The sequence below is a fragment of the Catharus ustulatus genome, chromosome 3, assembly GCF_009819885.2.
Source record: "Catharus ustulatus isolate bCatUst1 chromosome 3, bCatUst1.pri.v2, whole genome shotgun sequence".
Classification (NCBI taxonomy): Eukaryota; Metazoa; Chordata; class Aves; order Passeriformes; family Turdidae; genus Catharus; species Catharus ustulatus.
The window spans coordinates 118,893,604-118,907,284 of NC_046223.1; the positions used below are offsets into that span (position 1 = coordinate 118,893,604).

Here is a 13,681-nt window from a genome sequence, read left to right on the forward strand (position 1 = left end):
GAGGCCCTGGCACTGGGATCTGTGTCCCCAAGGAATGGGGACAGGCCCTGGCAGTGGGATCTGTGTCCAAGGGATGGGGACAGGCCCTGGCACTGGGATCTGTGTCCCCAAGGAATGGGGACAGGCCCTGGCAGTGGGATCTGTGTCCATGGGATGGGGACAGGCCCTGGCACTGGGATCTGTGTCCCCACAGGATGGGGACAGGCCCTGGCACTGGGATCTGTGTCCCCAAGGGATGGGGACAGGCCCTGGCACTGGGATCTGTGTCCAAGGGATGGGGACAGGCCCTGGCACTGGGATCTGTGTTCCCAAGGGATGGGGACAGGCCCTGGCACTGGGATCTGTGTGCCCAAGGGATGGGGACAGGCCCCAAAGCCTGGGGGGCTCCTGCTGGATCATATTTGGGAATGGAGCCTGAATCCACAATTCCACAACGACAGATCCAAGCTGTTCTTCCTCCTTTTTCCCTCAGTATTACCCCAAAAACTCCAGAAGCAGAGCCAGGGATGTTCAACTCTACCTTTATTTTCCATTTGGGGCCCCGGAGGGTCCTGGCAGCAGGAAGGGTCAGGAGGGGAGAGGTGCCAGCATGGTGACGATTCCCCCCTGGAAGGGGGATCCGGAGGGGCGGCATCAGCGGGATCACCCAGCTACTCTCTGGGAACGAGGGAAAAAAGCAGGATGAGCCCGGAGTTATCCCACAGGGCGTTTTTTGGGATGGTCCCGGACTCACATTGCGTTTTCCTTGAAGTGCTGCAGCGCCTGGTCGGCCACGATGTCCATGAATTTGGGATCGCTCCACGGGATGTCCCCGGGCACGGTCAGCTCCAGCGGCTCCGAGTCGAAGAGCTGCACCGTCACCTGCGTGTCCGGCACCGCCGATGGATCCTCGGGGTTCGGAGCCTTGGACAGCACCTGCGCCCACAGCACCGCGCTCACCCCACGGCACAATCCGGAGCTGCGAGGCCAGAGCGGCCGCGGGAGAGCCCCAGGCAGGCCCCCCCGACCTTGGCTCCCATCCCGGTGCCGCATCCGGCTCCGAGAGATTCCCAGCTGGAGCACAAAGGGCCCTTTGTGGCCCTGTCCCACTTTTGATGTTCCCAGCCCCGCTGCCGGCCCCAGTCCCGTGGGCTCACCGTGGTGACCTGCAGGAACCCGTCGGAGCCCAGGGAATAGTTGGCCAGGCGGGACACCCAGCCGAACTGGCGGTTCAGCTGGTCCAGCAGCCCGGAGGTGTTGAGCATTTCCTCCTGGAATTCCCGGAGCAGGGAATCGTAGCGGCGTGTGAAGCGCTCGGCCACGCGCACGGCGTCCTCCAGCTGCTCCCGCAGCTCCTGCTGGGATGGATCCTCCTGCCCGCAGTCTGGGACAGGGATGGGGTCAGCACGGCCCAGCGGGGCTCATCCCATCCCAGGGATCCCATGGATCACATCCCTCACCCCATCCCATCCATCCCATGGATCCCATCCCATCCCAGTCCCATCCCAATCCCAGTCCCATCCCATCCATCCTGTCCCATCCCATTCCTCGACATCCCCAAATGCACCCCTTGCACCCCCAAACATTCCCATGGATGGAGCCCTTGCACCCCAGAACATTCCCCCATCCCAAACCCCTCTTACCCAGTGCATGGATCCCAAAACACCTCCAGGGATGGATCCCAAAACATCCCCTGGGGATGGCGCCCAAAATATCCCCAGGATGGACCCCAAAACATCCCAGGGATGGACCCCAAAATACCTCCAGGGATGGAGCCCTTGCACCCCTAATCCCCAACCCCTCCCCATCCCACACCATGCACCCCAAACCCCGAATTGTGACCCCTCTCCCCGTCCCCATTCCCATTCCTGTTCCCATCCCCAACCTATTCCCATCCCCATTATCCCCATTATTCCCATTATCCCCATTCCTGTTCCCATCATCCCCATTATTCCTGTTCCCATCCCATCCCCAATTCCAATCCCATTATTCCTGTTCCCATCCCCATTATTCCCATCATTCCCATTATTCCCAGTATTCCCATCTCCATTCCCATTTCCATCTTTCCCATCATTCCCACATTCCCATGCTTCCCATTATTCCCATCATTCCCATTCCCATTATTCCAATCCCTGTTATTCCTGTTCACACTCCCATTCCTGTTCCCATTCCCATTATTCCCATCATTCCCATAATTTCTGTTATTTCCATTATTCCCATTCCCATTATTCCCGTTCCCATCATTGCCATCATTCCTGCCATTCCCACTATTCCCACCATTCCTGATATTCCCACCATTCCCATCATTCCCACCATTCCCACCATTCCCATAATTCCATCCATTTCCGGCTCACCGAGGGCCAGGATCTCCCGGCACTGCTCGCACTCCTCCCGCATCCGCAGGCACCCGGCCGAGTTCCGCCGGATCTCCCGGCAAACCATCCGGTCATCGCTGAAATTCCGGGATTCTGCAGGAATTCCAGGCCGGCCTCAGCTCCCCAAATCCCCCCCAACTCTCCCAGGTGCTACAAAATCCTGTTTTCCTTGGAATTTGCGCCCCTCCCGTCCCCAGGGTTGCATCGGCAGACAGTGACGGCACTGGCTGCAACATTCCCAAAAAAAACCACCGGCTGCAATCCCAAAAAAAAAACAAACACTGAAAAAACATCGGCAGCAATCCCAAAAAATAAACAAACACCAAAAAAACATCGGCTACAATCCCAAAGTTAAACAAACACCAAAGAAACGTTGGCAGCAATCCCAAAAAAACTACAAACACCCTAAAAACATCGGCAGCAACCCCAAAGAAAAACAAACATGGAAAAAACATCGGCAGCAATCCCCAAAAAAAACCCAAACACCAAAAGAACATTGGCAGGAATCCCAAAAAAAACAAACACCAAAAAACCCCAAACACCTGCAACATTCCCAAAAAACCCACCTGCAACATTCTCTGAAAACCCAAACACCTGCAGCATTCCCAAAAAAAAAAAAAAATCAGCAGCATTCCCAAACACGGCCAACATTCCCAAAAAAACGCATTCCCATGATGGCAGCCAGGATTGGGGTGGGACAAATCCCAAAATCCCAGTGGAGCTCATGATTCCCAGCTCCCCGCGGGAATCCCCACATTGGGATCACGCTCATCCTCTGGATTTCCCGGGAACGTTATCCCTAAACCCTCTGGAATTTGGGATCCTGCCCTTTACCTCCCGGGAGCAGCTCCCAGTCGCCGTGGGCGCCCTCCAGCACGCGCTGGGTGATGTGGAAGAGCGGCTGGAAGAGCTGCTGGAAGCTTCCGTGCGGGCTTTGGAAAAGCGGGAAGAGATGCCCGGAAAAGCGGCGGAAGCGGCGCGGGAAGCGCAGCCGCTGCACCGGAGCCCCGAGCGCCTCGCGGAACCCCCCGAAGGGCGCCTGGAAGAAGGGGTGGAGGCGGCCCTGGAACAGGGAGCTGTCCCGGTAGATCCCGTCGATCCCGTCCTCCAGGATCCCGAAGCGCTCCTCCAGGTCCTCCAGCTGCCGCTCCTGGCGCTCGTCGCGCTCCAGCAGCGAGTCCAGGCGCTCGCCGTCCACCCAGATGGAGATGGGAGACGAGCGGTTCAGGAATTCCTCCAGCTGCAGGGAGCGGGAATGGGATCAGGAACGGGATCTGGTTGTTCCCACTGTCCCAGAGTGGTGTGGGATCAGTCAGCTAGACACCCTCAGGAATGGGATCAGAAATGGGATCCGGGCATTCCTGGCATCCCAGAGTGGTGTGGGATCACTCAGCTGCCAAATCTCTGGGAATGGGATCAAAATCCTCCCTTTCCTGGTTTCCCTGTGGCATCCCTAAGCTGGAGACCTTCTGGGAGCAGGATCAGAAATGGGATCCGGGCATGCCTGATCTCCTTGAATGGTGTGGGATCACTCAGCTGGAAATTCTCTGGGAATGGGATCAAAATCCCTTCTTTCCTGAGCTCCCTGTTGGATCCCTAAGCTGGAGACCCTCTGGGAATGGGATCAGAAATGGGATCTGGGCATTGCCGGTATCCCGGAGTGGTGTGGGATCGCTCAGCCGGAGACCCTCTGGAATGGGATCAAAATTCCCCTTTTCCTGGGGATCACTCACTTGGAGATCCTCTGGGAATGGGACTGGAGTAAAATCTCCCCTTTCCTGGGGATCCTCATGGGATCCCTCACCTGTCAAACCTATGGGAATGGGATCAGTGCAAAATTCCCCCTTTACTCATATTTCTGTGGGATCTCTAAGCTGCCAAAACTTTGTGTAGGATCAAAATCTCCTCTTTCCTGGGATCCCTCACCTGCCAGACCTCTGGGAATGGGATCAAAATCCCCTCTTTCCTAGTATCCCTGTGGGATCCCTCTGGGAATGGGATCAGGGCAAGACCCTCCCATTCCTGGTATCCCTGTGGGATCTCTCAGCTGCCAAACCTCTGGGAATGGGACCGGGGAAAAATCCTCGCCTTCCCTGGAATCCCTATAGGATCCCTCCAGGAATGGGATCAGGGCAAAATTCCCCCTTTCCTGGTATCCCAGTGGTTTGGTTTGGTTTGATTTTTTGGCTCGCACACCAATAAACGTCAGAGTTATTTCTCTGATATTTCCCCACTGTTTCTGTTATTCCCCGTTATTTTCCCGCTATTTCCTTGTTATTTCCCTGTTATTTCTCCATTACTTCCCTGCTATATCCTCATTATTTCTCTGTTATTTCTCCATTATTTCTCTGTTATTTCCCCTTCATTTCCCCTTCATTTCCCTGCTGTTTCCCTGCTGGTCTCCCATTATTCCCTGTTATTTCCTCGTTATCTCTCTATTATTTCCCATTATTTCCCCGCTGTTTCCTTGTTATTTCCCTGTTATTTCTCCGTCATTTCCCCACTGTTTCCCACTATCTCCCTGTTATTCCCTTATTATTTCTCTGCTGTTCTCACATTATTTCCCCACTGATTCTGGTTATTTCCCCATTATTTCCCTGCTAAATCCTCATTATTTCTCTGTTATTCCCCATTATTTCCCCATTATTTCCCCATTATTTCCCTGCTGTTTCCCTGTTATTTCTCCTTTATTTCCCCATTATTTCCCCTTTATTTCCTTATTATTTCCCTGCTATATCCACATTATTTCTCTGTTATTTTCCCATTATTTCCATGTTATTTCCCATTATTTCTCTATTATTTCCCCATTATTTCCCCATTATTTCCCTGCTATTCCCCATTATTTCCCTGTTATTTCTTCATTATTTCCCCTTTATCTCCCCTTTATTTCTCCATTATTTCCCCGCTGCTATATCCCATTATTTCTCTGTTATTTCCCCATCATGTCCTTGTTATTTCCACGTTATTTCCTTGTTATTTCCCCATTATTTCCACGTTATTTCCCATTATTTCCCTGCTATTTCCCCATTATTTCCACCTTATTTCCCATTATTTCTCTGTTATTTTCCCATTATTTCCCCGCTATTTTCCCGTTATTTCCCCATTATTTCCCTGCTATTCCCCATTATTTCCCCACTGTTTCCCCATTATTTCCCCTTTATTTCCCTGCTATTCCCCATTATTTCCTTGTTATTTCCCCACTATATCCCCATTATTTCCCCGCTATTTCCCCACTATTTTCCTGCTGTTCCCCCTCACCTGCCGTCCCACCAGCGCGGCCCCGCTGCGGCAGGAGCGGGAGTAGAAGCGCAGGCAGCGCTGCCGCAGGCAGGGCTTGCAGCGCTCCCACAGCTCCAGCACCGAGGCGTTGCAGCGCTCGCCGCGCTCCGACAGCTCCTGCTCCTTCTGCCGCGCCAGCCGCACCGCTTCCTGCCGGGAATGCCGCCCGTCAGCCGCGCCCCGGGACACGGAGCCCCAGCACGGCAACCCCAGGGTCCCGGGATACAGCGATTCCCGGTACAGCATTCCCAGACTCCCAGGATACCCCAATCCCAAGCACGGCATCCCCAGAATCTCAGCTCGGCGTTCCCAGAATTCTGGGACATCCCAATCTCCGGCCCGGCATTCCCAGAGTCCCGGGACACAGCAATTCCCAGTACAGCATTCTCAGATTCCCAGGATACCCCAATCCCAAGCACGGCACCCCCAGAACTCCAGCTCAGCATTCCCAAAGTCCTGGGACACAGCGATCCCTGGCACGGCATTCCCAGAATCCCAGGACATTGCAATTCCGGGCCCAGCATTCCCAAAGTCCTGGGACATCCTGATGCCCGGCCTGGCATTCCCGAAGACCCAGTATGCACTGATTCCCAGCACAGCATTCCCAAAGTCCTGGGACACACCAATCCCTGACACAGCATTCCCAATTTCCGGGATAACAATCCCTGTTCCCAGGACACCCTGATCCCTGACACAGCATTCCCAGTTCCCAGGACATCCGATCCTGACACAGCATTCCCAATCCCTGACTCAGCAATCCTTGTTCCAGGACACCCTGACACAGCATTCCCAATCCCTGACTCAGCATTCCCAATCCCTGACACAGCAATCCCTGTTCCAGGACACCCTGACACAGCATTCCCAGACTCATGGGACACGCCATTCCCAGGACAGCATTTCTCATTTCCAGGACAGCATTCCCTGTTCCCAGTCCATCCCATTCTCAATCCCAGTCCCATTCCCAGGATGGCATACCCCGTTCCCATTCCCCATTATCCCCATTCCCTGTTTGTGATCCCATTCCCTATTCTCCATCCCAAGCAGTGATCCCACCATCCCAAGGCCATTCCGCTGTCCCAGCATTCCCAGCGTACCCGCGACAACATCCCATTCCCCATTCCCATTCCTGATCCCAAGCCCATTCCCATTATTCCCATCCCCCACTCCCATTCCCGTTCTCCGTTCCCATTCCCATTATTCCCCATTCCCATTCCTGATCCTGTTCCCATTACTCCCATTCCCCATATCCCGATCCCATTCCCATTATTCCCATCATTCCATTCCCACCTCTTTGCAGTCCCATGTGTCCTGCAGTGCCATCAGCAATTCCCATTCCTGATCCCATATCCCATTATCCCCATATCTCATATCCCATTATTCCATATCCCATTATCCACATTATTCCCATTATTCCCATATCTCATATCCCCTTATTCCCATATCCCATTATTCCCATTATTCCATTATTCCCATTATTCCCATATCCCATTATTCCCATATCTCATACGCCCTTACTCCTATATCCCATTATCTGCATTATTCCCATTATTCCATTATTCCCATTATTGCCATATCCCATTATTCCCATATCTCATATCCCATTATTCCCATATCCCATTATTCCCACCTCCTTTCCGCTCTGCATGTCCTGCAGCGCACTGAGCAGCTCCCATTCCTGATCCCATATCCCACAATTCCCACATCCCATATCCCACATCCCACAATTCCTATATCCCACATCCCGTTATTCCCATATCCCACATCCCACAGTTCCCATATCTCACCTCCCTGTGGTCCCGTGTGTCCTGCAGGGTGGTGAGCAGCTCCCATTCCCATATCCCATATCCCACAATTCCCATATCCCACAATTCCCATATCCCATATCCCACATCCCATATCCCACATCTCACAATTCCCATATCCCACAATTCCCATATCCCATATCCCACAACTCCCATATCCTACAATTCCCATATCTCACATCCCACAATTTCACATCTCACAATTCCCATATCCCATAACCCACAATTCCCATATCCCACAATTCCCATATCCCATATCCCACAACTCCCATATCCTACAATTCCCATATCCCACATCCCACAATTCCCATATCCCACAATTCCCATATCCCATATCCCATATCCCACATCCCACAATTCCCATATCCCACATCCCACAATTCCCATATCCCATATCCCATATCCCACATCCTACAATTCCCATATCCCACATCCCACAATTCCCATATCCCATATCCCACAATTCCCATATCCCACAATTCCCATATCCCACATCCCACAATTCCCATATCCCATATCCCACAATTCCCACATCCCACAATTCCCACATCCCATATCTCACATCCCACAATTCCCATATCCCACATCCCACAATTCCCACATCCCACAATTCCCACATCCCACAATTCCCACAATCCCCACATTTCCCACCTCCCTGTGGTCCCGCGTGTCCTGCAGCGCCGTGAGCAGCTCGCGGTGCTCGCGGCCGCTCTGCTCCATCAGGGATTTCATCTTCCCCACGCCCTGCAGCGCCCGCTCCAGCTCCGCGTCGATCCGCCGGCTGCCCGCCGCCGACAGCTCTGGGGCAGGGAAAAGGGGGGGGAAACACCGGGAAAAAAATGGGGAAAACATGGGAGAGAGAAGGGGGAAATTGGGGGGAATTAGGGGAAAATTGGGGAAAATGTGGGGGAAAATTGGGGGGAAATTGGGGGGAAAATATGGGGGAATATGGGGGGAAACATGAGGAAAAATTAGGGGAAAAGTGGGAAAGATGGGGAAAAAGATGGGGAAAGACGGGAAATTAGGGGAAAATTGGGGAAAACATGGGAGAAAATTGGGGAAAGATGGGAGAAAAAATGGGGGAAGCATGGAAGAAAGATGGGGGAAATTGGGGAGAAATTAGGGGAAAATTGGGGAAACATTGGGGAAAGTTGGGGGGAAATTGAGGGAAAAGATGGTGGAAATCGGAGAAAAATTGGGGAAATATGGGGGGGAAATGAGGAAAATATGGGGAAATGTGGGGGGAAATTGGGGAAACATTGGGGGGAAAGATGGAGAAAACGGGGGGAAAACATGGGGAAAACATGGGGGAAAATTGGCAAATATCCCTCAGGAATAACCGTGTGTGTCCCCATTATCCCATTAATCATCCTGTTATACCATTAATTATTCCATTAATTATTCTGTTATTCCATTAATTATCCCATTGATGATCCCGTCATCCCATCCCAGGGACGATTCCGTCCCCCCTCCACGGGCACAGCCCCCAAAATTCAAACCCGTGTCCCCCCCCCGTGTCCCCCCGTGTCCCCCCTGTCCCCACCTTTGAGCTGCGAGGGGGGCAGGAGGCCGCTCGCCCCCTCCAAGGCCAGCAGGACCCCGAGCAGGGACAGCAACAGCGACAGCGACAGCGACAGCGCCATGGTCCCTGCGGGGAGACAGGGACAGGGAGTCAGTGAGAGGGACAGGGGACAGGGACAGGGACAAGGACAGGGACAGGGACAGGGGGTCAATGAGAGGGATAGGGGACAGGGACAGGGACAGGGACAGGGGGACAGGGACAGGGGGATCAGTGAGAGGGACAGGGGCAGCGCCAGCGCCAGCGCCATGGTCCCTGCGGGCGGACAGGGACAGGGACAGAGGCAGGGGGTCAATGAGAGGGACAGGGGACAGGGACAGGGACAGGGACAGGGACAGGGACAGGGACAGGGGGGTCAGTGAGAGTGACAGGGGACAGGGGACAGGGACAGGGACAGGGACAGGGACAGGGACAGGGACAGGGACAGTGGGGTCAGTGAGAGGGACAGGGACAGGGACAGGGGGGTCAGTGACAGGGACAGGGACAGGGGGGTCACGGGGTCTCATTTGGGGAGTTTGGGGGCTCACGGGTTTGAATTTTGGGGTCTTTGGGGACAGCGACAGGGACAGGGACAGCGACAGCGCCGCGGGGGGGTCACAGGGGGGACACGGTGGGGACAGGGCCGGGCCCGCCCCTCCCCCACCCGAACACGGGACTCTGACTCATCCCCCCCCAACCCCCCCAAAAACCAAAGCAAACAAAAACCCCGCGGGATGGCGGGAACGGGCACGGCCGGGGGGGCACGGGGGGGTCTGGGGGGGTCTCTGGGCACTGGGGGAGGGGGTCCCCGCACACGGGAAGGAGTTTAGGATCGGGGACCCCCAGGATCGGGACCCCCAAGATCGAGGAACCTCCAGGATCGGGGATCCCCCAAAATCAGAGAACCCTCAGGATCGGGGATCCCCAGGATCGGGATCCCCCAAAATCAGGAGCTCCAGGACCAGGAACCCCCAAGATCGAGGAACTCCCAGGATCGAGGATCCCCGAAAATCGGGGAACCCCCAGGATCGGGGGGATCCCCAGGATCAGGGACCCCCAGGATCGGGATCCCCCAAAATCGGGACCCCTCAAAATCGGGACCCCAAGATCGGGAATCCCCCAGGATCGGGGATCCCCGAAAATAGGGATCCGTCAAGATCGGGGACCCCCCAAAATTGGAACCCCCCAGGATCGGGGACCCCCCAAAATCGAGGAACCCCCGGAATCAGGGACCCCCAGGATCGCGACCCCTCAAAATCGGGGATCCCCAGGATCAGGGACCTCCAGGATCAGGATCCCCGAAAATTGGGACCCCTCAAGATCGGGGACCCCCAAAATTAGAACCCCCAGGATCGGGGACCCCCCAAAATCGGGACCCCTCAGGATCACGGACCCACAGGATCCACCCCCCCCCCTCCCAAAAGGAGCCCCCCCTTTTCCCCTCCCCCCCGCCCCGTGGGAGCGGCCGCCCTCTCCGGGATTGTGCAATTCCCAAATTCCCCACCCCCCCCCCTTCCCAAAATTCTTGTGCAATGCGGGCCCAGCGCGGGGGGGGCCGGACCCAACCCCCACCCCCCCAGGTGACACTGCAGCCACCCCAAAAACCCAGCCCAAATTCCAAAAACCCAGCCCAAATCACAAATAATCCCATCCCGATTCCCAAATAACCCATCCCAAATCCCAAAACCCCATCCCAAATCCCTAAACTCCATCCCGACACCCTAAACCCTCCCCAATCCCAAAAGCCCATTCCAAATCCCAAAAAACCCATATCCCACATCCCAAATAACACCCCCTGCACCCCAAAAAACCCTTCCCACATCCCAAAAACTCCACGTAAATCCCAAATAACCCCCCTCCCGCATCCCAAATCCCAAATAACCCCATCCTAAATCCCCCCCCAAAAAACCTAAAACTCTGCATCCTAAAAACCCCATACTAAATCCCAAAAAAACCCCTGTATCCCAAATGATTCCATCCAACATCCCAAATAACTCCGCATATCCTAAATTCCAAAACACGCCCCCTCCCTCCCCCCAAATCCCAAATTTTCCCCCAAATCCCAAATAATTCCCCCCAAATCCCAAATTTCCCGGCTCGGCCCCGCTCCATCCTGCCCGGCGCGGGGAATTGTGGGAAATTCCCGCATCCGCCCGATCCATCCCCTCCCCCCCCCCCAAAAAAAACCCAAATAAACAAACAAACAAAAAAAAAACCGCCCGGGGGGAACTCCAAAAAAGGGGGAAAAGAGGAAAAAAAGTGGGGGGAAAGGAAAAGGGGGAAAGGGGGAAGAAAGGGGAAAAAAGAGGGAAAAGGGAAAAAAAGGGGAAAAGGAAAAATAAGGGGGGAAAGGGAATAAAGAGGGGAAACAAGAGGGGGAAAGGAATATAAGGGAAAAGGGGAAAAGGAAAAAGGGAAAAAGGGGAAAAAGGGGAAAGGGGATGGGAAAGGGAAAAGGGAAAAAACGGGGGGAAAGGGGGAAAAAAAGAGGGGGGAAAAGTAGGGAAAATAATGGAAGGGGAAAGGAAAAAAAGGGAAAAAATAAAAAGCGAAAGGGAAAAGGGGAAAAAAAAAAGAGGAAAAAAAGGGCGGAAAAGGGAAAAGAAGGAAAAGATGGAAGGGGGGGAAGAGAGGAAAAGGGGAAAAAAAGGAAAAAAGGGGAAAGGGAAAAAAAGAGAGGGGAAAAGAAAAGAGAAAAGGGAAAAAAGGGGGAAAAGCGAAAAGAGAAAAGGGAAAAGAGAAAAGGGAAAGGAGAAAAAAAAAAAGGAATAAAAAGATAAAAGGGGGGTAAAAAAGCAGGAAAAAAATGGGGAAAATGAGAAAAAAAGAGGGGCAAGGGATTGAGGGAAGGATTCCGCAGGGATTTGGGATTTGGGGATTTGGGATTTGGGATTTGGGGTTTGGGGTTGGGTCCCGTACCCGCTCCGCCGCCGCTCGGAGCCGCTCGGGGCCGCTCGGGGCCGCTTTATCCGCACGGGCCGGACCCGCCCCGCTCGGTTCCCGTTCCCGTTCCCGTTCCCGTTCCCTCCCGGTCCCTCCCGGTCCCTCCCGGAGCTTTCTGGAACGGCCCCGCCCCCCCCCGGCCCGGCCCCGCAATGACAATCCCGAAATTCCCCCCCGGAATTCCCGAACCGGGTCGGGGGGGTTCGCGGGGGCTGGAGCACCCCCCGAGACCCCCTCGGGACAGCCGAAATTCCCGCCCCCAATTCCCGATCCTGCCTGCAGCTGGAGCGTTCCGGGGGAAACTGAGGCACGGAGCCCCGCTCCGTCCTGGGGACCCCGAAATTCCCGTCCCGAATTCCTTCTCTTTCCTGGGGAAACTGAGGCACGATCCCCCCTCTCCTAATCCTGGGAATCCCGAAATTCCCGTCCCAAATTCCCGCTCCTTCCTGGAGCTGTCGCATTCCAAGGGAAACTGAGGCACAGCCCCCCCCCCCCCCCCCCCTCTATTCTGGGATCCCCGAATTCCTGCCCCAAATTCCTTCTCTTTCCTGGGGAAACTGAGGCACGAACCCCCGTCAATCCTGGAATCCCCCAAATTCTCGTCCCAAATTAATTTTCCTTCCTGGAGCTGCAGCATTCTCGGGGGAAACTGAGGCACAGAACCCCTCCCCAGTCCTGGGACCCTCAAAATTCCCGCCCCTTCCTGGGGAAACTAAGGCACAAAATATCCCCCCTCCCCATCCTGGGGAGCCCCCGAATTCCTGTCCCAAATTCCCGTCCCAAATTCTCGCCCCAAATTCCTGCTCCTTCCTGGGGAAACTGAGGCACAACCTCCCCTCCCCATCTTGGGACCTCCAAAATTCCCATCCCGAATTCTCGCTCCAAATTCCTTCTCCTTCCTGGAGCTGCAGAATTCCAGGGGAAACTGAGGCACAACCTCCCGATCATGGGAACCCCCAAATTCCCGTCCCAAATTCCTTCTCCTTCCGGGAACCGCCATTTTCCAGGGGGGAAACTGAGGCACAGAGCCCCCCCCCCCCCCAGTCCTGGGAGCCCCCAGATTCCCGCCCCAAATTCCCACTTCTTCCTGGAGCTGCAGAATTCCAGGGGGGAAACTGAGGCACGGTTTCCGTCCAGTCCTGGGACACCCCCCGAATTCCCGTCGCAAATTCCTTCTCCTGCCTGGAGCTGGAGCATTTCGGGGGAAACTGAGGCACAACCTCTCGATCATGGGACCCCCAAATTCCCGTCCCAAATTCCCGCTCCTTCCTGGGGAAACTGAGGCACGATGCCCGCTCCTTATCCTGCGAACCCCGAAATTCCCGTCCCGAATTCCCACTCCTGTCTGGAGCCGCCGCATTCCAGGGGGGAAACTGAGGCACAACCTCCCTCCCCGATCATGGGACCCCCAAATTCCCCCTCCTTCCTGGGGAAACTGAGGCACAAAACATCTCCCCTCCCTATCCTGGGAACCCCAAAATTCCCGCTCCTTCCTGGAGCTGCCGCATTCCTGGGGGAAACTGAGGCACAGTCCCCCTTCTCTATCCTGGGACTCCCCGAATTCCCGTCCCAGATTCCTTCTCCCTCCTGGAGCTGCAGAATTCCAGGGGAAACTGAGGCACAGCCCCCCCCTCCCCATCCTGGGACCCCCCAAATTCTCCCTCCTGCCCGGAGCCGCCCCCCTGGAGCATTCCCGGGGGGAAACTGAGGCACACCCCCCGCTGGCAGCCTGGAATTCCCGGGGG

General features: G+C 55.0%; 1 protein-coding gene across 1 annotated transcript; it reads right to left on the minus strand.

Moving 5' to 3' along the window:
• Positions 1-505: 505 nt before the first annotated feature.
• CLU (clusterin) lies at positions 506-9,083 on the minus strand. Its single transcript, XM_033056389.2, has 8 exons — positions 8,979-9,083; positions 8,087-8,235; positions 5,613-5,783; positions 3,189-3,594; positions 2,334-2,447; positions 1,137-1,363; positions 734-915; positions 506-657 (listed from the first exon to the last, which is right to left on the minus strand). Exons 1-8 carry the CDS (start codon positions 9,076-9,078, stop codon positions 651-653), a joined length of 1,356 nt encoding a protein of 451 aa, XP_032912280.1. The 5' UTR covers positions 9,079-9,083; the 3' UTR covers positions 506-650.
• Positions 9,084-13,681: the final 4,598 nt, after the last annotated feature.